A 24,721-nucleotide genomic window follows, 5' to 3' on the forward strand; every position below is an offset into this window, starting at 1 on the left:
ATGCAGCAGACAGTCGCAGAGCAGAAGCCGTTGCGGCAAGGGGAGAGTGGGCAACGCAATGAGTCAACGAGGCGCCCGCGTCTACAGCCAGTTACTCTCCAATCTCTCTCTATGCCACTCCCAGGGCCCCTGCAATGCCAAGGACCGGTAGACCTAGAGCACGTGCCGTTACCTCACGAAGTCTTGCCACAGCCAGAGCGGAGCGAGGCACCCCCGCATGCAGCAAGCCATTATTCTACGCTGCTAGGCCCTTCGGCTCCCGCGTCCTTCCCCTTGCTGCAGCAGTTGCAGGAAGAAGCCATTAACCAGAACGAAATGATTGCGCCCTTGCCCATCGCTCCCCTTCCCACCTTTGTTGGGGTACCTCTTCCTGTTGCCATAGATACACCCCAGAGCTCAGGAGGGCAGCCAGATTCGATCTCACTTACGGTGCATCAGCACGCACAGGACAGTTCCCACGAGGACTTCATGCTTCACTCGTCGGTGGATTCTCGAGACCAGCAACTGCGTGGTAAGCAATCACAGAACGCACGTTTAATCCACACTTTTTCCCAATGGCCCATGGAGCCTCACATAAGCCCTTCGAGATTGATTATTATTGCATGATGGTCAATAACCTAATGGTTTGGTGTTGGAGGCTATGCACGAACGTGCAGACTCGCCACTACGACAAAGCTCTGAGGAGGGCACCGCAGTCGGGAACTCTCTGTCACCAGGAGGGTCCTTACCGGTGTTGTTTCACCTGTTCTCCCAGGGAAATCCCTCTACGTTGCCTCCATCTGAAACACGAGACAGGGACTGCTTTTGTTTCTCCAGCACCCCAGCCGCTGCCCGGACTTCGATGTCTATGAGTCATGCAGAGCCAATATCCGCCTCATTAGGAGCGGCTTGTACACGCTCCTGTGTCAGTGCTATCAGCGGCTCCGCCTATGATGGGGGCCTTCATGGTACCTCCCCTGTGGCCTCTGAGCCTGCACTGGCTGATCCACATTTTGCTACAGCCAGCTCAAGGCTTCCAATGACCCCCATGGTCTTCATGCCTGGGAGCACTGACGGCACAGCAATCCCTTCTGAGATGTCCAATACAAAGAACAAGAAAGAGTATCTTATGTGGAGTACAGGCTATGCGGGGTCCCCAGGAGGTCTATCAGGTGGCCTCTCAATCACTTCCCCCCAACTTCCGATTGAGGCCATGGGGCCCTCTAGCAGCTGGATTGCTTCAAACACCCCCGAGCCCTTGGACGTGCAGTGTGTGCAGAAAAGTGTGCACAGTGGCGCTGGAGGGGAGGGGAAACACGCAGCAGCAACTGCTGCAGTTAATGCGACACGGCGACGGTGGAAGGAGGCCATCGGTTGGTGCCGGCTATTAGGCACCCTCGCAGTGTGGTTTTGTGTCTTGTTCTCGACTGCATCTCTGCTGGAACTCAAGGCAGCGAGTGCAATGAGAGTTCTACAGATTGCTGCCCCCATTGCTGCTGTGCTGCTGTTCTTCTCTCCTGCTAATGCAGCCCACAAGGCACTGAATGAGGGAGACGTAAGCAGTCTCCCCATCGGTGTATTCACTGCTCAGGCCGTCTCGTGTATTGTGGCAATAGTTTACGGAATGCAAATAGATAGCAAGGCCATCCTGATTACCAATGCAACAGGTAATTTTTGCTCGTATTATACGTGCCAGGGCTGGTCTGGGCTTACTGCTGCTGCCGAGCTTGCTGCACAAGCTTCCCCCAGCGGAAGGCTTGTCGCACATGTTGCACCTGGTGCTTTGGCTGCCGCTCGCTGCTTGAGTTGCCCTACTGGCGTTGTTCTCTTGCTGCTTGTATGCTCGTGTCGTGTTCCAGAAGAACTGTCACTCCCACTATATTTTTTTCTAGCGTTGATTTTTCTGTACTGTCACTCCCTGTTCTTGGCTGTTTAGGTCTCCTGGCAGAGCTATGCTGGATGGCAGTGTGGGCCTCAGCATCGCAGGAGCAAACAGAATCCCGAGGCATGGCTATCAGTTCATTTACAGATGAAGGGACCCTTGCGAGACCCTCGGTGCGGTTGGAAAGCGCTGCGGGCGCGAATCCCACTGTCACCGATTCTCCTAGGGGCGCTCTTAGCTCTCTCCAGCGGAGAGGCCTTCAAAGAATCGCTAAGAGCAAATCGGGGCTAAACTTTGCCTCGAGTCCTCGTCTTGGAGGTCCTTTGGCCTCAACAGTGGGAGCTGCTTTGAGCCCCCGTCAGAAAGGAGGAGGCTTGGGTGCAGCCACCCGGCACAAGAGGCCTGTGCAGCCGCAAAAACCGCATCCAAGTGTTGCTGCAGCACTAGTCGGGGATCGATACGTACTTTCCAAGGGAACGGTTGCAAATACAGGCGCATCTGATTCATCCTTGCACCGCAGCGCAAGTGTGAGCAATTATCTCAATCGGCCTAGCAGCGGCGACAGCAGCAGCGAAGGGACCAAGAACAATAGTAGCACCAACCTATCAACAGAACCTGATCGCAGCAGTAACAACCGGAGGCGCAGCAGCAACAGCAGACTGAGAAAGAGACGGCGTTCGCACCAGGAGTCACGCAGTGCACTGTCTCCTGTTTTAGTGTTGTGTTGCCTTCGGTATTTGGGGATGCTACTGGCTTTTACGGCCCCAGTGTTCCTCTTCCTGCTGCTTCTCCCTGTTGCCCTTGTGGCGTGGCTGCAGGTCCCTGCATCCCTTTGTCTCTTTGCCGCGCACATTCCTAGACTGGTAATTCGTATCCTTACACATTGAATCAATTTAGGTTTTCCACTGGATAATTCTATCGGAGGGCAGCATTCACTTAAGCCAATCTATGCAGATGCATAAAGACTTTCTCATAGCTAGTATACGCATACGCATCTGTGCATTCAGGTTCTGTGCATCTAGCGGGAACTATTCAAAACCTGAAAATAAAATTTTCTCTGTAGCACTCAGATAGGTCTTTTTGCATATATCCTGTCTTTCGGCATGAATTTGAGTTCATCACTTTTTTATGTGCTTCATTCTTCGTTTCTCAGTGCTTCATGATACGAGCGAAGTCTCACAACTGCCTACCGCTGCCCTTGGTGTTGATGGGCATTCTCTGCAATGCCTGTTGGGCGCTCTTAGGGTATATATCTGCGCTCAATGCCGTCTGCTGTGTCGGCCTTGTGGGTAAGCCATTGCTCGTGAGTATTAGCGTACCAGCATGTGAATGGATTAGCCGTCTCTAGCGGTGCTGCTTGCTGCTACAGGTTCTGATGCATTACTGCAGAGATATTCTGCCGGGGGTGGAAATTAAAACACTACATTAGGTCAGCATACAAATAATACGTCATCTGTTGTGGTGTGGGGCGTTTTTTGTATGTAGCTATGCTTTGCTGATTATTTGCTCGCTTACCTGTCTGTGTGATTGTTTTTCAGGCTACTTGTTCAGCGCACTACAGATGCATGTTATTTGGTGGTCGAAGGGGTCTTTAAAATTTATTGATTTTGATTGTATCGGCGGGGCTACTCGCTCACAAGGATGGAGAGAAGACCAACACTCAGAACGTTTGTCTTCACCCCCAACGCGGTAGCGTTACATACCTTTTTAGTGCTTGCCGTGTATGTCCGCGGTAGCAATGCAATGCTTTTGCACCACCTTTGATTTTCGCCTTCTGTATGCTCAACAAACTGCTTTTATCACTGTTGCTGTCCCACTTATTCCCTGAGGCATGGAGAAACAAGCAAAAGAAGGCAGGCAGCTCGTACCCAATGCACCAGTGGGCAAGTCATTTTGTGGTGGATCACTATCTCTACTTCAGATTCTTACAACTTTGCCATCCCCAGATTCTGGCAGCGAGCATCCGTTGTATATGCAACAAGAGCACACAAAGGACTCTGGACTCTAGCGGAGGTGTAAATTGATAGATGGAGAACCGCATAAGCTTTTCTGCAGGATACGTATTTTTTGTTCTCTGCATGCACAGTAACCAAGGCGCTCTGGTCTACTGATTGAGGAAACTCATACAAGCTCGATCCCAGATAACAATAAGCGAGAAAAGATCTAACTAGACACGAAGCGCCTACGGCATCTATCTTCATGGGAAATCCGGCAGGGGCGCTCTTGAATTATTCTCCTGATTTAACTGCTCTGTCAACGATCAGCTTTCGGTCTATAGTACAGGACGACCTGGATTCTTAAGCTCGCGTTGAGCATGTACGGTGGCTTTCTATCTTTGCTCCTACTAGTGAGCTTCAAAGAGCTCTATTCTTGAGCGTTTACGGAGTCACGTGTAAGCCGTAAGCCACTAGTCTTAAGAACAAAGTATGCGTGTACTATTTAGCTATCGAGGCTCCCCTTGGACAAGTCACTAGATTAAAGGAGAGTTAATACAACACCCGCAGTAAACGATGAATCCATAAAAGCAGCTGCAGGCTCTCCTGACGTCAAATATGGGATATCTATCATCGAATCGGGAAGCTGATAATTTGGTTTTATGATGAATCATTACCATGAAGAGTGGCCACATCGTTCATAATTAATGATGCTTCTTCTGGAACGCTAATCGTTCTCTAACACGTTCTACCACATTACTCATGCGAACTACAGATTAAAATGAGTTGAAGTATCGGCTTTTCAGGCAGAATTCCTTGTAATTGCAGAGTATCATTAATCTGGAACGAAAGGGTGCACTATTCTGTGCGTCTGCTCTAGAAACGCTGCGCAGCTAGCTGTGCATGCTTGAATTGCGCCGCAGCCGCGCACATCCTAGGTATCCCCCTCCCCTCATGTTAGAATCCTGAATGGCGCATGCAGAAAAAGACGAGCTTTATGCAAGGACCACTGAAGTAGCTTTCTAGTAAGTTTGTATTGGGTCTGTTGGCAAGTGTCTCCCTACAGAGAACTTAGTAAAAGCATTACAAATGTACACTTTACGTTGTTCAAATTTACGTGTTCAGTTAGGCTATCCTGATACCAACTTATTGAGCATTATTTTCAAGCAGCTTAAGTGTGTATTGCGAGCCCGTACGCCAAGCATGTGTGACCACGTACAATTGCCCTGATTGCTCAGATGTTGCTACTCTGTTCAACCCTTCTGATATTCTTGCACCTGCACGCGGGAAATTGAAATCAAAAGGCGATGGTGAGGGCTATACATGTGTATTAGCGTGCATTCGAGCATGTTTAAAAGTTTTGACTGCCGTTTTACGTGCTGGTGTCCATTCGGGCATCCCAGGAGACAAGTCAATTGCAAAGCTGCTGCTTTACAAGTACTGAATCCTTTGAGATAAAGCGACAAAGGTTTAAAGTTGAGGAAACTAGATTTGGCAAAATTCTTCTCCTGGTCTCATAGTGCTCACCAGTGGCAGACTTCGGTCTGGATCGGAACGCTGGTGAGTTCTGCCAAAGTAGCAGCCGCAACCAAAAGTCGAACATTTGCATTTAGTAGTTAATGGGCTGTATGCATAAAATCTTATTTTACGTGGGAGCATCTGCTCGCATCTGCTTGACCACACTTATTTGTGGGTGGCCGTTGATGACGTGTTTTACGTGGTATGTCGTCGAAAGTTGCACTCAGAAAAAGGGATGGAAGCTATCCCTCACCATCCCAGTGGAACCAAATGTAATAAATAATCGAATTGGAAGAGGAAAGATATAAGAATATTTTGGCGGGTCACATTGTGCAGACCAGTGCGCCTATTCGCAGCGGGATAAATGGCAGTTGCCAACACTACAGCACCGTTGGTCAGCGCACTCACTTAGGGGCTCTGTTTGTGGCCTTCTTTTCATTGCCTTCTCTCTATCTTCTTTCACCTATTTTATTCATTAAAAGACAAGCGAAATTAGGAACGGTTTCTCCCAAGTGTGAACGAAATCCCTCAGGTTCTGAAGTGCCTTGGGGCGGGTCACCTGCGGCACAAGCCGTCGCAGAAATCACAATCTTCCCTACATGACTAGCAGTCCGTTTCTAGCTCGCATCCAATGTACTTGCAAGGTATTCAATGATTCATATCGTTTGAATACCCGTTTGTACAGGTTTGCACGTCGGGAGCCGCAAACTGTGCCGCCTCCAAGTACAGACATCCGTACGAAATAGGTATCTGCAAAGAAAGGTACTGTCTTTTACCTTCTCTCTTTTGCGCATAGTCACTCCTCCATATATTCAATGCAGCCAAATCTTTAACTCACTGCTAAAACAACGGGTGAAACTTGCGTTTTAAGGCCTCAACCACTCCATCCGGCAGTGGCGGCCAGCTCACAATGTTGAACGCGGAAGCCCTTTCTGCGCCAACGCCGGCTGAAGCAGCTTCCTCCAGCCCTTCTGCCTTGGATGACAGCCCTATTAATTGTTCTCCTCGTCAGAATCTGTGCTCCGGAAATGCAGCAGGATCGCGCAACGAAGGCGAGTGCAGTGCGCCGCCGGGCTCAACGCAACAGAAGCGCAAGAGATTTTCTCGCATGAAGCAGAGAGGATCAGCAATTCTGGACGCAGCATTTGCGCGGCATGGAATGATTGTGTATGACCACGCATGGAAATTTATCATTGGATTTGCAGTCCTCAGCGCTGCTATGGCCCTGGGCATCTTTTTCCGCAAGAATGAGTATGACATGTTCAAGTTGTACAGCTATCCAGGAGCTCCCAGTCATAATGTGCGCCAGCTATTAGAATCGACATTCAGCCCAAGGCGTTTCAACTACTTTTTCATAACACGCGACGACAACATGCTCACTAAAGAAGGCATGGAGCAGGTTAACAACCTCATCACCGCAGTAAAAAGCCTTACCCTTAACCGAGATGAAGTAGTGACAGATGAATACGGAAACGAGCTCCCCCCTGGGGCACAACCTCCTGAGGGCATGCCTTTGGAGGTAACATACGAAGACTTATGTGCCCGGGACTCGTGGGATGACTGCAGCGTACTCTCTGTGTTGGAGCTGTACACATCGGAACGTCAGTGGGGTAGGCCAATTACAACAAGAGACTGGCCTCTTGCAGTGAACTTGCACACGAGAAAGGCGTTCCACCTTGATGCACTCCTGGGAGACATGCGTGTTTCCATGGTTGACAACGGAGAACAAAAGCTGCACCGAGTAACAGGTGCTACGGCATGCCTTGTGCGATTCGACTTGCAAGGTGATGTTGCCGTGGCACCGTATACCGCCGCTCTGGAAAAGAAGATAGAAAAAGTGGCACAATCATTTGAAGCCACAGGGTTCACGCTTACATACAAACTTGAAAGGTCTATTTCAGATGAACTCATGCGCTCCTCCCTGATGGGACCTGCGGAAACTGTCGCGCTCATCCTTGCGACATTGACAGTGCTGGGGTACACAGTAGTTGTCAACACCACAACCAGCTACCGGACCAAGACCCTTCCCGCAATTTGTTCGGTGGCTTCTACTCTTCTGGGTTATGCTGGGGGTGCAGGTTTCATATACTTCTGTGGGGTCGAGCACACTCCTCCTGCAGATGCGACGCCTTTCCTTGTTCTAGGTATCGGTGTGGATAATGCATTCGTGCTGCTGAACTCATACTGCCTCACATTCTTACATGATACCCCACGAGCCAGGATCGTCAGCACGGCCAGGGATGCTGGGGTTTCAATCACTATCACCACAATGACCAGCGTTGCTGCGCTCATAATTGGTGCAGTTTGTCCATTCTTCAGCATCAGCAGGTTCTCTATAGTCACAGCATTCTGCTTGGCGTGGTCTTACGTGCTTGCCCAAACTATCTTTCTCGGTTGCCTCTCTCTTGATGCCAGGAGAGAAGCCTTCTTCACTAAAAAGCAATCGGCAATGACGGCAGACTCGCACAAAGAGTACCACCGGCAGTTAGCCATGGATGGACTGTCCTCTCCAGGACATGGCGTAGTCAAGTCTCCTCAAAGCCTCGAAAGCAACCAAGGATCGGAGTCGCTGTGCAGTCCCGCAAACATTCAACACCTCCCCCGCGCAGACAAACAAACGAACCTAAGCATATCGAGTGCTTCGGGTGATCAAGTACAAGTCGCACCTGAATCTCCAGAAAGACTACTCATTGTGCCTCATCAAGATGAGTCCTCTCCATCTGAGGGAGCATCTGAGGAGCGCTTTCTATCAATGCAAAGCTGTGACAATGTGGTGCACAACCCTAACAAATCTGATCTCCTGGTGGCGCTAAAGAAACTGTCTACGTACGAACTGGCTTCCCTGATGACCTTCCGTATGCAGCATATATGGCAACAGCACCGCGAAATTGTGGCGAAGTATTTTAACTCCACGGTAGCTCTATTCGAGCAGAAGGATGGGCAAAACTCTCGCCGCGGCATCCCCACAATTTTCAGTATTCTCAGCCGAGGATCCAAGGTGCAATCCACGGAGCAGGCGCAGCAAGGATTTGCTGATCAGCTCCCGGTTAGGGGACCATCTCTGGAAGCAGGAAGTTCTCGGGAGGAGCAGATTAACGGGGAGGCTGACCAGACGAGAGAATTTTCGAGAGTTATGCAGGGGGAAGCGAGTGCTGCAGCAGAACCTTGCGCTGGGTGAACATCTGGCTGAGAATAAGAGCTTCTCGCACCTAGATAAACCTATCACTGTGAAAAGAATTCCATCCTTAGTTTGCTTACAAAACAAACGTTGCCCGTGGGTGCGTAGTGTCATTTCAGACGACACTGTCATCACGTGTTATGCCCTCCTATGATCGTGAGCCTGGACGTTGTGCAGGGAGGAACCTTCAGAGACTTTGCCTCAAAACGAGCTACATAAAGACCCTCTTGAACATTCAAGACCTCGCATTGTGCGAATGCGGATGGGAAATGCAGCCGATGGATACATGCTAATGGCGGAGCAGGAATTCCTTGTAGTTCTCGACAAATATACGACAGAGCCGAAAGGTAACGTGGGGAAGATTTACAGGAGACTCCTAGGAAAGTACTACTGCAGGTCAGAAAACGCAAGTAGCTGTCAGGCCAATTCGCTAGCTTTGAATAATGTCTCAAAAGTCCAACGCTGCCATTAAACTGAGTCTACCATGATCCGTGGCGTTATTTCAAATGATTTGACAAAAGGCTTCCCAATAACATTTATGCACTGCGCATGCAGCATACTGATCTTTCTCCTATTCAGCTTGGTCGCAAGCCTTTCCAGGCGTACTTACGGCGTGATTTTATGTGGCATTTGTTTGTGAGCACGGTGCCTCCATACATATCACGAGTGACACGATTTTATCTCTCCTGGCCAGGCGTCCGTCTTGTGCTGTATCTAGGCTTATGGGAAACATGTGGGTACGACGTTTCATATTTGTGGCCTTTGCTGCAATTGTGAGCGTCGCCATTTACGGCCTGACTCGCATAAGGACTGGCATTACTGCTGATGAAATTACGCCATCCGACTCGCACCTTATTGTGAGCTCCCCCTGTACAGTTGTGTTTGACGTTTAAAGCAGAAAGCCATAAAGTTCGACGCCAGTCCTTGTAGTTCCTCTCTCTTGTACACATCGTTCCAGGACTAATACTGCCCCAAGAGTATGTGTGTGCCTCCTGGTCTCTACTTGCTGTATACTTTGTTTTGCATTCTCCGGGGCTCAGCCATTCTTTGAGGATCGCGCAAAGTATTTCAGCTCCCTTGGCGAGGAAGTAACTGTCTTCTTCCCCAAAAGAGAAGACTGGTCCAGGAGGGACGTGAGGGAGCGTATTTTGACCATAAATAGGGAATTGGCTGCTAGTGGGCATGCTCTAGCGCTTTACAATGGCATGGCAATGTTCCTTGAGGAAAGGGGCGATTCGTTGCAAGCTGAGAACGAACAAGCATTCAACAATGAGTACGCCAACTGACGATAGAAGCATGCTAACCCGAAAGCAGTGTGTTTGAAATGAGTAGATAGGGGCGTAATTAGCAGGGTGGTGCCTGGGCTCATTTCTTTGGAGCTTGCTAGTATTCATGGCACCATACCGTTTGTCGTGCTCGCAATCTTGGCTGCTCTAGTCAGATAAGTTGCATCTTCGTGAGTTGGCCATGGCAGGATTGCAGCTTGCTGGCAACGAGTGTGAACACAATATTTCGTGTGCCCACACAGGCTCTACGCTTGGCTGGAGGGAGACCCTGTTGGGCGTCAGTTCCGCACATCGTTTTTGTGGCGCACCCGATCAGAAGGATCATCGGGTCCTCTACTTCTAGCGTGGAAGTTTACATACTGGCTGCCACACAGTCTCGACGCTGACTTACTTTTGGACTGGTTCAAGGAAACGCAAAAACTACTAATAGACTCAGCCGACCTTTTCGAGTGCTACGCCTTCACCCCGCTTGCATTGTTATGGGAAAGCGACCCGTTTACCGTTAAAAGTACAGTCAACAGCCTTCTGTCAGCCCTCCTTGCGATTATTTGTGTGAGCATACGGACCTGAGCCAGTTGCGAGTTCCTCACACTTTCTCTCTAGACTTGCGCAAGCACAGGCATGGTGAATAAACAAAATGCCCCGGCATCTGGATTCGTTGTACAGCCCATATAGGCTGCTCTTGATTCCAACAAAGAGAACACTCCATTGGGGGTGGCCTGTCGCTACGACAAACCCCGGTGCCACACGCAATTTCGATCCAACGACCTGCAGCAAGAAGAATTTTCTTGATTGCCAATAACATTGATCTGGAGTGACTTGGTGAACTTGTGTTGTTCGGGCTTGCAGATGACGGTGCTTCTCATTCCTGACTTCCTCTCAGTACTGATTGTGGCCGTCACGGTGCTGCTCATCGATCTATGCCTCTTTGGCTTCATGACCCTCTGGGGTCTGCGCCTCAACCTAATTACTATGGTAAACCTTCTTCTAGCTATAGGTAGGCCTTTCTAGAGTGCAACCACACCATCCGATGATTGAAATTCCCTGCCTTGCCTCTAAATGTAGCACTTGGGTAAACAAGGGTGAACGTTGAAGGTACGAGAGCTGTAATTCCGTACAGTATTCTTTACCTGTAGTTTTTCCGTGCTTTTCTCCCAGGTTACTCGGTGGACAGCACACTATTCCTGCTTCACGCATTCACTCACGGCTGCGGGGCCACACGGGAAGCGCGTATGACTGAGGGGATGCTGATGATGGGCTGCCCGGTGGCAAACGGAATGCTCAGTACCCTCCTCGCAGTGTTCTACCTTGTTGGCACCACGAAGTTTGTGCTTATCGCCTTTTTCCGAATGATGGTTCTTGTAAGGTTGCTACACTCACAGCACTTTCTAACCCGAGAGAATTGATTTCACGGTGCAGACAGAATACTTGGTACATTCGACAAAACTGACCGTCTGCACTCTCCCGTTTGCGCTTTTTTCAGGTTTTGCTGCTTTCCTTTGGATTCGGCATGATTCTGCTTCCTGCAGTTTTGTGCATCATCGGACCACTGCCGCCGAATCCCCCAGTCGTATCCTACTGCATCGTTAAAGCTACATTTGTAGGAACTGCCAACGACACCCTGAGCAACGATGGTGCCATACCCCGAGAAGGAGTCGGAGCAGGGCCAGCCGTAGCGGACATTACACCTGCGTACGATTCACCTGCTCTCAAGAAAACTGATTGATTGAGGAGTGTCACCGCACATCCACTACGTCGACAGCGAAACGGCATTTCACCAAAGCTACACGAAGGACACTTGTCGGCTTTCAGGAAGCCGAGGAATCTCGAAGACGGAGATGCTGCCTTTCATAGAAAAGGAAAGTGGCATCGGATTTCCGATGACGCTTTCAGCCCTTGCTGAGCATGGGTCCAGTAAAGATTCGAACAGGCATGTGTGGCACCTCGCCCTGTGCAGTACCTGGGCTATAACAGTGTGCCAAAACAGGAGAAAGCTCCGCTGTCGAGGTTTTAGCTGGAATACTGCGATGTAGGCAGGCACATTTAGATTCCCGTAGCTCCATGGAAAAAGCTAGAACATGTCTCACCTGGCAATCTACAGATTCTACCTGCAAAAACTAAAACAAACAATCCTCAATTCCATTTAGTATGAACCACTGGAGACCGCGAACACTTAGTAGTAAACAATACCGTGGATGAACTAAGTTGCATAGGAGCGAGCCTCTTATAAAGGAATAAAGTCTTGTATCTCTCTACGAAATGGGAAACAACACGAATCCTCTCAAGTCCCCGTCAAAAGGATATACGAAAGGTTTAAAACAGGAAGGCACTTCCGCGACGTTCTATACTCATGTTCAACTGGCAAAATGGGAGGGACAGGTGGAGCACACCCAAGGGCTAAAGCAGTTCAAAAGTGCAGCACCCATGCCTTCCTTTCGTGCTCATCCCCAATATATTGGTAACATCAGGCGCAATGCGCCTGTAGTTCTGCAGAAAATCCATGAGCAGCATGTGGTTGGTACAAATGACCCTTCAGATTTTTCTGCAGCCTCCAGCAATGTGCTGTGCAGTGGGAGCAGACCAGAGATGTCTCTCCATAATGAGCAAGTTTCGTTGCAACGGCTCAAAGCACCATCACAGAGAGCAATATCACAGCAAATTAACCATAAGGACAAGCTAAAGATGCCAATGGACGGCCATGTCGACCTGGATACGAGTTCCTGTACAAGGGGCTTGTATGCATCACTGCAAAATACCGTACAGAGAACACGGAAATGCATCTTTTAACTACCGTCTTCGTTTTTTCTTAGAAGTCAAAAGCCAAACCATAAGACCCACAAGGCCAATCACGAGAATGCTACCGCTGATAATGAGAACTATTTCCACCGTGGAGACTCCTGTTTCTTGTGCTGCGTAGTACACCGGAGTTGGACCAAAGGCAGCTGCAGGCGCTGCTGCTCCTCCTGCTGGCTGGGCTCCTAGGCCTCCTCCTTGCATCATGTTGACTCCGGTGCCTAGCATGCCTGTAAGTAGTTGATCAATGATCTGCTTCTCCCCTACTTGAAGGTGAGAAGCGGCAGAAGCCCCCGCTACGGGAAGTGACAGTTCAGGCAAGGTATCGCCATCTTTTTGCACATATGAAGGACTTCCTTCGTGTAGTGCTGTCTCTTCGACCTCCGCAGCTATTGCTTCAGGGGATAATACTCCCTGTACTGCCCTCCCGCTGCGTAAGCGCCTGGGCTGCGTCTGTTCGTATTTTGTTAGGGGATTGTAAAAACTCATTCTAGTCGTCTTGTCCTCATCCGTTTGCTGATTAAAACTATGTGGGATCATTTTAATACCGCTGGTTGCTGAAGAATCAGAGCGCCACTTGTCAGAAACCTCATTACCGTTCTCCGTACCCCAGTTGTCTGCCCGTTCTTGCTCGGCTTCGCTCCCAGAAAGAATTGAAGAGACTAATGGTTTAGTCATGGATGCACCGTTTGTAGCGCTAGCCCCTGGGGAGCGGTGGAAGGCTCGTGGCAGACATGATACTGGCGAACAGCTCAAGCCACCGGCGACGGCCAGCACCAGCCATTGTATAACAGAACACCGCAGCATGTCCGGTGTCCATCAAGCGCTGTGTGAATTGCTATGTACAAAAAGGCAAAGCTACTGTGGCACGATGGTGCACTCAGACATACGCCCTAACCCCGTGCCCTGCCGTGGTCTTTCGAGCCACCAAAAACAGAATGCAGTGAGCTGGTTGAGAGGAACAACACTGAGAAGACACCAAACCACCTCTACAAAAAAATGCAGAAAATTCAGCAAACTCTATTTTAAAAATCATGAGCCCTGCTGCGGTAGGACTTAAATGCAGTGCTGCCGACAGATGTTGCTTTGAGGGCTAAATTTCACCTTACGCACATTTTGGTGTCATATAACCCAGCTCCATGAGCATAAAATCACATATTCACCAACTCAAAATTCGAAATAGGTGTAATGGAGGCTTCAGCTGCATGCAAGACCCCATTGGAATGATTAACGCAACAATCCTCTGGTCGGCCAGGGTCCCACGGCGGGAAGATAGCATCGCTGCTCAAGAAAAGGCGAGACCATTGCATTCACAACATTTAGAGGCGAAAGCAAAAAACACCCGCTTTAAGCTCTGAGTTTAAAGACTAAGTCAAGATTTTATAGATAATGTAGCTGACTTTTAGCGGGAATAAACTAAGTGCAGGGTCTTCACGGCTCGCCACTGGATAGCCGATTATGAAGTCGCGTGTGGGAATGCAGACCATGCTGGAAACTGCAACGCCTGGTTGAAGCCCCTTCTGTGTGTATCAAACAAAAATTACGCTTTACACTATACTTTATACTCTTCGGAACTGTAACGCTCCATATAAGGTAGCGGAAGGAAGACCCTTCACCACAGACTCAATTCGAACCTTTCAAATCATCGACGGCTTTTGCAAAAAGGTGTTCTTTTTTCCGCCTGCTTCATCAGGGATCCCGAATTTATAGGATGCTGAGTAAGCGTTGCGCTTTGCTGCACCCTCTAGAGCTAAGTGAACGTAGCATCTAGAGCACATGCATACAGCATCGCGCCTTGCCGGGGTAAGCTGAGGTTACCTCGCAAAAAACATACTACAAAACTAGCTGATAGGTCATTTCTATACTAAGTTAAATACAACCAGCGTAGTGGAAAGTGCCGATATAGCAAAGCCCGGTACATCTTCCTCCCCACGCTCCAAAATACAAGCGCTGGGATTCTTTACTTGTTCTGCTGCGTGCAAAATTCAGGATAATTCTACCAGGCAGACCTGAAAGCAAGAAACAAATGTAAACAAGAAAAGCAAAGTGAGCATCAGAACGTAAATTTTGATAAACAGGAAGGACAAGCATGAACCAAATGCAAACAAGTTACCAAACTAAACATTACTGCAATATCCCGATGACCTGCCTTTGTCGGAGCAGTCAGATGTAGAAAAAACCTGCTATGCTGATAAAAAACAGAGTGAAATGTGGATGGGTAATCAAAATACATACTAGCCCAGCAGTGCTTTCACGCCTTTCACAGCAGATATCCGGATGCCAATGTAGCAAGTACACCAATCGTAGTCGATTCGAGAGCCCCATAAGGGGCACAAGATATAATATAAGTATGGCATGACTTAGAGTGCCTGCGCATAAAGCTGAGTGTAGAGAACACCTTAAAAAATAGAAGATGGCAGTTCACAAGCAATAGTTGCTCTTTCACACAGAACCTGCGCTAGGGAAGACCAATTATCCAGGAAAGCGAGGACCACCGTTCAGGAAGAGTAGCGTCGTCAACTAAACAGAGCCGAGGTTTGTCTAGCCGTCAACTAAGCCCGCACTAGCTGCATCGTCAGCCACTGAGCTTGGCGCTGACCACCCATTTCACTAGCAACTCCAGTGTACTGTATTGTTGGTACTAAGTAGTCCCCAAGCCTAGCATTTCTAGTGCTCCATGCTAATTTTCCGCTTCCATCCTGGTCACTTAAAATTTTGCAAGTAATTTGGGAATTAAAACTCGAGGTAGACAAATTTTTATAATTCTGTGGCACCTCAAACTTTGAGAGGGCTCCGAAAGATTTTGAAAAAGCATTGATTTGTGAGAGAACGGCAAATGGTCCTAGTCACCTGGCTTCAATCATCTCCCTGGTCAATTAGTGGCAGACCTTAAGAGGCCTGCCAATCCTTCAGAGCCAAATCTCCAAGCGCAAAATACACAGCCGACCGTCGCTTATCCGAATTCCATGCTGGTCTTTCGTAAACTTTGAAGAGAGGAGCATACACTAGCCTTAATTCCTCTAGTTCCTTCTACAGTATGGCTTGGCTCATGATTTCGGGACACTTGGTCCTTGCCCGCATCGGAGAGGGGATCCTGAGTGTAGAGCAGGGAGGAGGGAGAGAAATGGGTAGCTGAGTATACTGCTGAGCGGAAAACTATCCGGCAGACGGACGAAAATAAAACCAAGCAGCTGGATTCCTATGAAATGAAGAGTCAAAAATACTTTAGAAAGTGCGATTGGTGTGCCTTGTCTCCTCGAATGCCTCGGTAATCCGCAGTGCTCGCAAATAGTCAGTGTGTAGGCGGATCACAAAGGCATGCCAGAACGCACTAGCAAAATATGAATCCTTATATCTAACAATGATTTTTGAGAATCTATGAAGGTTTTGTACATACGTTAAGAATAATTGAACGACTTTCTAATACGTGACAGGGCGAGAGCAAGGGATGATATGAGTTTTTCGCTGGGTGTATCCACAACGAAGTAGGTGCCATTAGACCCTTGATCTTTGCCAGCTCAGCAATAAAACACAGCTTTAAACCGTTCCTTCTTCCTTCAGAAGCTGAAAGGCATCGCAGGATGCTGGGCCTAGGAGAAATGCGTGGCCTCAGTGGCTGAAAATCTGCGCATGATGGTGCATGCTCTTCTGCCACAGTATTTTATCCCAGGCAGCCGTGTGTGTCGTGGCAGTTTTTTTCGATTTTCGTATAGAACTTCCTATATCTTGAAAGGTATGCGCATGTGCTTTGTTCAAAGCGACACTGTGGAACGAATTGTAATATACAAGCGACGAAGTCCGTGCTCCGTTTAATCCATAGCAGGCCATCCACAACGTGCTTGTGCTTTAGCCTTTTTCAATCTGCATTTTGACAATAGGAGTGGATGTGCATGGGATCAAACATGAAAGATTTTATTAAAAAGAAAGATGAATCATCTCAGGCAACAGTGATCGCGCTGCCAAATAGTGAGTCGCTGGGGCGTCGCGAGAGCGCGTCGGAGACCAAGTCGGCAATGTCCCTAATAAGCTCCACTGCAAAGTCGTACTACAACACTCAGCCAATACCGCAAACCAGTTTACAAGTGAAAAAGCTCATCAGGCTTTTTTTGTGAGGTACATCAAAGGCTGATGATCGGTCTCGACAATAAAACGACGCCTACATAATAGTGCTGGCATTTTCCAGCGCGCCAGGAAACAGCGTGGCTCCTCTTCCCACACTGGATAGCGCTACTCGGTTAAGATTTAGGTGCTGACAATATCAAGCAATAATTAGGTGCTTTGGAGATCCCGTATCGTGTGTTTGGAGGGAACGGGATCCATCGCAACTTCACTAGCATCGGTAGTGTGGCAGCCCAAGTACCTCAGTGTGGTGATGCGGCCGACAAGCGTCCTTTCTACATCAACCTCCCTTGTCCAGGACATAAACTGCGTGGTTTTCACTGAATTAGCCAAATACACGGCGACTACAGCAAATCCATGGGTGAAGTTTCGGTAATAAGACGTTAGCCCATGAAACTTTGCAACCTCCTTATGCGCGCTGAAGGGCTTAGGCCACGCTTCACCGCTATATGTGTTGCCGTTTCGGACTCGATTCCTGCAGCTAAAGCACGATATTTCAAATCCCGAGCGTTTTTGTGGAACTCAAACACTTGAGCGCCTTTGCAGCTCGCTACTTGTCCCGCCAAAGCCGAGGCGCATGCCGTGGGTGCCATAAGTGCTCCTAAAACGTTTCGCTTACAGCCTAAAACGTCCATGTAGACAGCCACTTGGCCTTTAACAGTAGGCTCGAAAAACCCTGTTCTTATGCCCTTGCAGCTCGGGCATCAACAAGTCCTACCGGCATACAAGTATACTCCAGTTTGTGGCTCCAATCATGGAGTCACAAGCTGCTTGCCAACAGGTTTGATGGAGATTTGTTATACGGTGTCTGTCAAGGAAAAGCCCGAGTAGGCTGTTGATCCGTGCAGCGTGCCCAGAAACTCGCCAGAATCAGATATCGACGACTTCCGCTTCACAGTAATCTTGCAAAAGAGTCTAAACCTTGACGCATGTTTTCCATCTTTCTTGGCTTTCGGCGGCAGCAGCACTGGGATATGCCTGAAAGCACAAGTCGGTGCCTGCACCTTGCTTTTTTCGAAAGCTCATCCGCATGGTCCTTAATCTCCTCCCCGTGCTGTATAAACCAATGAGACTGCGGAACGTAGTACGGGGTTGACCCAGAATCTTACCCAATATGGCGCCCGGGGGAACCAGCAGGTGGCCAGCCTGCTGGCAGCTCGCTAGTATTTAGCACATCCGCGAACTTCTGGATATATGCCAATTCCTTTTATTGGCTCGCTGTAATCTGAGTCAAATTTCTTCCAGTAGCGTAGCCACTCAAGGCATACATAGACGAGTTGCCCACTCAGAAGCCTTTTCTCTTCCAGTGGTGCTAGGGCGCCCGCATAGCGCCTCTGCCTCAATCTGCTAAAGCGTTGATTCTACCCGGATCACGACTACAAATGAGCGTTATTGAGGGGACCAGAAAACGCTTTTTATTTTACTTTCCAGGCACACTAGATCATAGGGCACGTAGCTTTCCCCGCATACCCGGCTTGCAGCGTGTCCCTCATGGCGTACAAGGGCTTATGTCATGATGCACACGTATCATATGGAAGTCACTGACCATGCTGATAGGAACACATTCCCATTCAGAAGAGCATTCAGTTGCCGTAGCCTCCGGAGTACTAGCACTCTGCCGGCATTCAGCACATCTGAGTCTTAGGAACTGGGCTAACGAGTGGACAGGCCGTTTGCACTTCTGTGTCGCTTCATGGGATGGCAGCTCTGCTTCGCATCCAGTGTCAAGTAACACCGGTGATACTTGAGCATTAATGGGAGCTTGTATCCGCACGAAATTGAGTGTGGCGATTATACATCTGCAGTTCGATCGTCTGTAGCAACATTCCGTGCCCAACAGCCTTCGTAGAATGCTCTCTAGGTCTCTGATGCGCCTTCATTGAGCGCCAGGCAGTCTGTTTCCACTGGCCCGGTATTGTTGCTCAAGTTCTTTGGCTTCTTGCGCATGCTGGCAGCTCCGGGAAAAATTGACTCCATGCCCCACTGTAGAAGCAGCTGTGTTGCTGGCGGGGTGTCGAGAGTTGCTTAAGAGCGCACGTTGCCCCTGGACTTCTTTCTTTTCTCGTCCTAAGCACTAGGGCCAGGGTCACATTCCATCCATTGACTCTAAGCACCGACTTGCCTCTTACTTTTCAGCCAAAGGCACGACTTACATTCACTTGCTGGTCAAGCCCCACGTAGTCCAGCATGTGTGCACGCCCTACCTTTCGGCCATTTCACGGGCATATCGTTGCCCATCCTGCGATCACCTGACGTGACATATATAGACTCATGGCACACCATTGGTTATACAGCTGCTCATCAACCTTGTGGCTTCTGCACATCCATGTTTCATATTCCTGGAGAGACTGACCTAGCTATAAATTTCCGTGCCTAAGCTTACTAAAATTTTCCAAAGCTTGTTGCCCTTTGATATCTGCTAAATCGATGAATCATGGCTTGTGTGAAGGCTTGAACTATAGTAATTCCTACATGCAGACGGCTTTGCTTGCCTGAACAGGGCAACAATTAGACCTTTCGTGCTCCTGCCGGTAGACGGACTTGGTTTTTCATCATCAGAGAAGTACAATGCAAGGCACATCTCCAACCAACTGATCAAGTATTCGAGCACTTGCCCATCCATACAGCCGCCACAGTCTTCTGGTCTACGCAAACTTATTAACGCACCATGAGACATCTTGTTGAAGGAAATTAATGGCTGTATACCAGATATAATGCTGGCATTAGCTTGCAGGCCGGCTCCTGCCTCAACAGGCATCGCGCCACCTTTATATTCCATAGCTAGGACGATTCTCCCGATACATTTGCAAAAAAATTTAAGCTGTTGAATGACCAGATAGGTTTATGAAGACCCAACTGCTTCAAGGTAAAGTGACATCGCAATGCGCCCACAGCAGGAGGAAGAGCGGAAACTAACTGCACTGAACCGTTGGGTGCTACCAACTACAGCACTGCATCCGAGTTCTCCATAGGGTGACAACTCCACACTTAAAAAGGCTTAATGAAAAGTCATTAGGCATTTTTTGACAAGAATTTGCTCCTTCCTTGCCCACACCCCTGTGATTTCCTGATATACAGTGAGACTGACCGCTCGGGTGAGCAAAAGTACACCCTCTACGGAACCCGAGCATTCACAACTAGTTGCACGCAGCTTCTTGCGCAAACACACAGTGTTGCACATGCTTGTATAGAGCTAACAATACTCCACAGTAAATAGTATGTATGAACAAACAAGTGAATTGGTCAATTTCATTTCTGAGCACAACCAGCAAGTACAGAGAAGTGCAGCTTTTCCCATTATAGGGGGGTCTTTAGGACATAAGGTAGCTTTCCACTATTTCCTTGCGTCAAGGTAACAGAGTCCTGGCATTTGGAAGAGACAGTGGTGAGTCTGCGCGCCGCTCGATCTTGTCAGCCATCCCAGCATTCGGACCCACTTAGTCATTGCTACCTACTCGAAGGAAGCGTATCCTTCATTCTCATTGCATGGACTCAGCCCTGCTCTGCAGTAAGCAAAGCTTACAGAGAGCCAAAACATTAGTGCGCCCTTCGTTGACAGCAAATAGAGTTCTAGAAAGAGATCAAGTGCAGCATGGCCTGCCGCTAAGAACCTGACGCATCTTTATCGCAGGACGAAAAGCTCGGACAAACGCTATTGATTAAGGTATATTTCCTTATAAGTGCCGCAAAAAAGGCACCATCTAGCGGCGGCGGGTTTTCCGAAACGGATCGTGAAACGGAATATTTTGGTGCTCAGGCATCACAGAGCGAAATTCAGGTACTGAGCCAGTTGTACGAACAAATAATAGCCTACGAAACCCATGGCATTGCCATTATGTGAGCAGAATTTGATTTGAAGAAAAAAATTTATATAACATCCGGATAAGCCTGTTCCCTAGAACTGATCTACACGATACACTCGCCGTGGAAACCCCCAAATGACGTGCGCTGGCCACAGCTCGAAGTACATCCCTGCCAACCAGAAAAGTAGTTTCTGATTTATTCCTAGCCCACGCTGAGTTTATTTGAGGTCAATTAAATCAACATTTTTACATGTACTCGCTGGCCCGTAAAGGCAGAGTGCTCTGATTCAGGCTGCCACGGGTACCAGCCTGCACTGTTCTGTGGGAGCACAGTGCTGAGCCATAGAGGCACTTATACATCCATCAACCTGTTTTCCCCGCATTTTATCGTGTTTCTTCTCCGTTTTCTTGTAGTTTGAGGTACTTGAACTGCCTGCATACTTCCGTCTGCAGGGCCTCTGTCGGTTGACGGACATTCTTGCTTCTTTCTTCTATCTTTCTAGTTGGACTGTTAAGATGACACGGGGAAACCAGCGAGATGTCGATCGCGAGCGCTCCCAACGCCGCAATCAGCGGGGAGTTCAGAACTCCACACTTAAGTCAAGGGAGAAGGACTTGAACGTCGTCTGCGAGATTTGCCGTCAGACGTTCATGTGCACTATAAAGAGGCCAACGCTGGAACAGCATTTAGAATCCAAGCATCCAAAAAACCAATTTAAAGACTGTTTCCCCAATTTCGAAGGCTGATCAGCGTGATTTATGGAAGCGCGGTGCTTGCACAATTCAGGGATGGCGTTTTTGTCTTGCTGATTATGGCTGCGGGACTACGCGTTCCTAATATGAAGATGGCTGCAGGGGCTGTCATACCACGAATAGGATCCATATTGGCGGATCTATAGAATATACTGTGAAACCATCGAGGAGCGCGCAAACTGGGTGCACTATGAGGTGTTGCTTGAGGTGGCCACGGGATGCCGGATTAAGGCTTGTCCTGTATATAAGTGGGCGTTTTAAGGCCCACGGAAATTTGAACGATGCAATAAGCATGCGGCGTGAACAGCAGTACCGCATTTTGCCCCTCGTGGCAGATAAGAAAGTAACCACGACGGACGCACCCGGCAGAGTCTGCCAGTACCTCGTTGGTTTGGTTAGTTTTCGGTTGTGGCGGCGGCGCAGTAAATCTGGCTTGCGACGCTTTGCGCATCCAGGATTGTCAGGCATGTGATTTTCATCGAGACATGCGTGTCACTGGCATCTTCGCGCTGTGCTAAATGGCACCAACCTGTACACGAATACGGAAAATTCTATTCCCGTGCGGAATTGGATTTCAGCCTTTCCTTCATGAATGGCGTATGGTAGTGCCGCAAGCGTGCATTGCCTTGCCAAGTAAAACTGCGTGAGTGGCAGGTTCAATTTATGGTGTGCCGCAACTTTATTTATATTTACGACAGTACTTACTCGGTGGCCTAAAGGCGCTACGTTTCGAATTTTGCGAGATACGGTACAAATTGCAGCAAATTAAGCGAGTGCGCCTGTGTAGAAAGAAAAGTGCGCTAGTTATTCAGGCCCGAATATCATCAGGCCCACGGGGAGTTGCTGTCTAAATATTTCCAGGTATAGGAACAGTGGGGACGGGGTACGGAAAGGCAACCTCAGCTTCGCTGCTATGCGGCTTGATATAACACGCCAGAAACCGTTGCCTAGAAATACTACATAAAAGGTTTGTTTTCAAGCCGCAGCCCTGCGTCTTGCAGCGGGCAAACAAACGGCTCCTGTACAAGGGCGGATGCACTGGCGCGCCCTTGAATTGCTCTGCTACTAGTTGACTTTTAGAGAAGAAATGGTATAATAGCCTTGCGGTTCCTGCAGAATGCGAACAGTAGAGCTGAGCGGGGTTAGCATAAGGCCACACCACAGCGGTGTTTTCAAGGGCAGAAATACAGCAAGAACAGAATGCTGCGGGGAAATGGCTTACTTAGGGTATTCCTTGAACTCCTTCAGATAATTTCGGTGCTTCTTCAGTGCCCACTCCGCCATTTGGCCGAATGCCACAACGAGGAAGAGCCAAGCTGCGTCAGCAACCAAAGGTGCATTAGTCGTGGTTCACTTGAGCTGTTTGCCCAGAACTTGGATAATACTTTGTGACTAGCGGTAACTGGTGCAAGTACCACTGAACCTTTTCATGGGCAATTATATCAAAGTACCGTGATGCGCTCTACCAGGTAACTGCACCGCGGAATCTATGCCTGGTGGTCACTTAAATAGAACTCTGTAGTACGACGAACCAGGTGTACTACTACAAGACATGCAGCCTCAGTCTTTTGTCCATGTGCCCTTCAAAGCTCGAGTGCCAATGCCACAGACAAAGAAACCCACCAGTAAAGCAGGAAACAAGGACCGCGAAGACAAGCCAGGTCAGAGTCTCCCAATAGTAATTTGCGCAGCTCACGAGGTCGAAACCCGCGCCGTAGGGAATGCCACGCTGCCGAGTACCACGAGAGCGCAGGTTCCGGAGGATCAGATGTGTCTTGAAATTAAGCGCTTCAAAGACCTACAGAAGGTGGCACAACAAAGCAAGCGGCTACTCTCCCGGTTAGCCTCGCGGGACTTCGAAAGCAATACGAATTGGTGCTCATACGGATGCGCACGTAGACTTTGTGGCCTATGTATGTTGTCAATAAGTCAAGCACAAACAGCTGTTCGCTCTATACAACGCCCAAATTCTCTTGCATCGATCTGGAAGTGGCCACTAGCTTCTTACCACGAAGAGAGCGGTGAGAATGTAAATCATGAATTGCCAGTCGCCCTCGAACGGGGCCTGATACTTCGGATGGAAAAGAAAGTAGCCAATACTGACGCCACAAAGGAGCCAGTAGTGACCACAGTTCAGTGGGACACGGACTATCGGCATGGTGCTGTTGCTGAACCGATGCACGAACAATGTCTCGAGTTCTCTCTTGATGAAATGGCCAACGCAGAGCCACAGAGCAACACTGCGATCACGCATCCAGAGCAGAGAGAAACGGCTGACTCGCTGGTGCAGTTGGGGACCATGCAGGCAATGACCCCATGCTGCCCTGCACTTACCAACCCAAGAGGGAACAGGGTATTTAGCCTCACGTCTGTGTAAGACACTTGGAGGGTGCATTATTTTCTCCATAGAATATTGAAGGGAAGAAGTAGAGGGCAGGAAATATCAATAGGGGGCCCAAATATTCCAGCACAAAAACGAGCCGCCACGATATCTGCACGCCTGAGGCGTACAACAACACCCATGGCATTGCCATTACGGAACCCAACAAAAGATAATCCATGTGCAAAAAATTAAACGTGCACTACCAGAGAATGGAAATAGGACGATCGTCGATCCACGGATTGAAATGATGCTAATGTTCTGGCCTACCGAGATCTTTGAAGAACAAAGTATCGCCATCATGAACCCCGAAATTGGTCAAGAGTCCTTCCCCACGTAAAGCAGGGCCCTGTGGTTGCCCAACTGTCCACCACTGCCTCTCCGGGTAGTAGTGATCTGCAGAAAACATATAAAAATGCACCGCTGGGCGAAGCTTTTCCATGATGGCGCCGCCAAAGTTAAATGACTATGGAGGGGCTGATCTGAATGAAATGATAGATTGCGTTTCTTATATACATCACATACACATTCCTATGACATTTCAATATCTCAATAATCGGTTTCGGCACAATTTATGGCAGAGGCGCTCCAAGATGACCACGTGACTTAGTTTAGGTACAAAAGTATACTTTATCGGTGACTCACGTCTAAAACCAAAGTGCACATTCCGAAAAGCAGGACTGATAGAGCTAGAGCGTCCGTGCTCGGTAAAGGGGGGTGATAGCAACGATAGTTGGAAAGTCACCTACATTTTCTGTAAAAGTGTTGCTTGAAGTCCTCTACTGTGCACTCGTCAGCGACCTCGCACGCGTCGAGGAACTTGCCGCTTCGCTTCTTCAGGTAGAGCTTCATTTTGGCGGCCACGCTGATTTCTCCCTCGGCGACGGTGAGCAGCACGCAGGAAGAAAAGACGGATCACCCCAGTTCCAGTGTTGAACCTGTTGCCACCAGCGTCCGCAGGGGCTGCAGCAAAGACATTACGAAATAACACTCTCTCATTAATTCGAATGTAAACAGAACATAGGGAACTGACACAATCTAAAGGGCCTCATCTCCCGGGAGACTGCTCCCTTTGAAGGGCAATACAGGAGGGAGT

General features: G+C 48.8%; 4 protein-coding genes across 4 annotated transcripts; 2 read left to right on the plus strand and 2 right to left on the minus strand.

Moving 5' to 3' along the window:
* Positions 1-3,209, plus strand: LOC34620467. Its single transcript, XM_026337016.1, has 4 exons — positions 1-528; positions 638-1,646; positions 1,916-2,724; positions 3,015-3,209. Exons 1-4 carry the CDS (start codon positions 1-3, stop codon positions 3,207-3,209), a joined length of 2,541 nt encoding a protein of 846 aa, XP_026192801.1.
* A 1,555-nt stretch (positions 3,210-4,764) lies between these two features.
* LOC34620468 lies at positions 4,765-11,503 on the plus strand. The gene is made up of 12 exons (XM_022733719.2): positions 4,765-4,820; positions 4,966-5,212; positions 5,650-5,886; positions 5,999-6,075; positions 6,208-8,487; positions 8,669-8,887; positions 9,210-9,348; positions 9,532-9,764; positions 10,020-10,329; positions 10,627-10,774; positions 10,936-11,138; positions 11,261-11,503. The coding sequence occupies exons 1-12, from the start codon at positions 4,765-4,767 to the stop codon at positions 11,501-11,503; spliced, it is 4,392 nt and encodes a 1,463-aa protein (XP_022592863.2).
* Positions 11,504-12,564: 1,061 nt separating this feature from the next.
* LOC34620469 lies at positions 12,565-13,377 on the minus strand. Its single transcript, XM_022733720.2, has one exon. The coding sequence runs from the start codon at positions 13,375-13,377 to the stop codon at positions 12,565-12,567; it is 813 nt and encodes a 270-aa protein (XP_022592864.2).
* An 8,944-nt stretch (positions 13,378-22,321) lies between these two features.
* On the minus strand, positions 22,322-24,477 carry LOC34620470 (putative enoyl reductase C646.07c). The gene is made up of 7 exons (XM_026337033.1): positions 24,375-24,477; positions 23,896-24,021; positions 23,613-23,745; positions 23,254-23,485; positions 22,869-23,043; positions 22,468-22,561; positions 22,322-22,355 (listed from the first exon to the last, which is right to left on the minus strand). Exons 1-7 carry the CDS (start codon positions 24,475-24,477, stop codon positions 22,322-22,324), a joined length of 897 nt encoding a protein of 298 aa, XP_026192818.1.
* Between the last annotated feature and the right edge of the window lie 244 nt (positions 24,478-24,721).

This window comes from Cyclospora cayetanensis, unplaced genomic scaffold, assembly GCF_002999335.1.
Source record: "Cyclospora cayetanensis isolate NF1_C8 unplaced genomic scaffold, CcayRef3 CcayRef3_contig_16, whole genome shotgun sequence".
Lineage (NCBI taxonomy): Eukaryota > Apicomplexa > Conoidasida > Eucoccidiorida > Eimeriidae > Cyclospora > Cyclospora cayetanensis.

Coding starts and splice junctions, on each gene's coding strand:
- LOC34620467 (XM_026337016.1), top strand. CDS start 1: ATGCAGCAGACAGTCGCAGAGCAGAAGCCGTTGCGGCAAGGGGAGAGT. Junction 529..637: donor GTGGTAAGCAATCACAGAAC/GCACGTTTAATC, acceptor TTGGTGTTGGAG/GCTATGCACGAACGTGCAGA. Junction 2,725..3,014: donor CCGCGCACATTCCTAGACTG/GTAATTCGTATC, acceptor TTCGTTTCTCAG/TGCTTCATGATACGAGCGAA.
- LOC34620468 (XM_022733719.2), top strand. CDS start 4,765: ATGGCGCATGCAGAAAAAGACGAGCTTTATGCAAGGACCACTGAAGTA. Junction 8,488..8,668: donor GCAGCAGAACCTTGCGCTGG/GTGAACATCTGG, acceptor GACGTTGTGCAG/GGAGGAACCTTCAGAGACTT. Junction 10,330..10,626: donor CCCTCCTTGCGATTATTTGT/GTGAGCATACGG, acceptor TCGGGCTTGCAG/ATGACGGTGCTTCTCATTCC.
- LOC34620469 (XM_022733720.2), bottom strand. CDS start 13,377: ATGCTGCGGTGTTCTGTTATACAATGGCTGGTGCTGGCCGTCGCCGGT.
- LOC34620470 (XM_026337033.1), bottom strand. CDS start 24,477: ATGAAGCTCTACCTGAAGAAGCGAAGCGGCAAGTTCCTCGACGCGTGC. Junction 24,022..24,374: donor GCAACACTTTTACAGAAAAT/GTAGGTGACTTT, acceptor TGTTTTCTGCAG/ATCACTACTACCCGGAGAGG. Junction 22,562..22,868: donor CCTTGTTTCCTGCTTTACTG/GTGGGTTTCTTT, acceptor TTGCTGACGCAG/CTTGGCTCTTCCTCGTTGTG.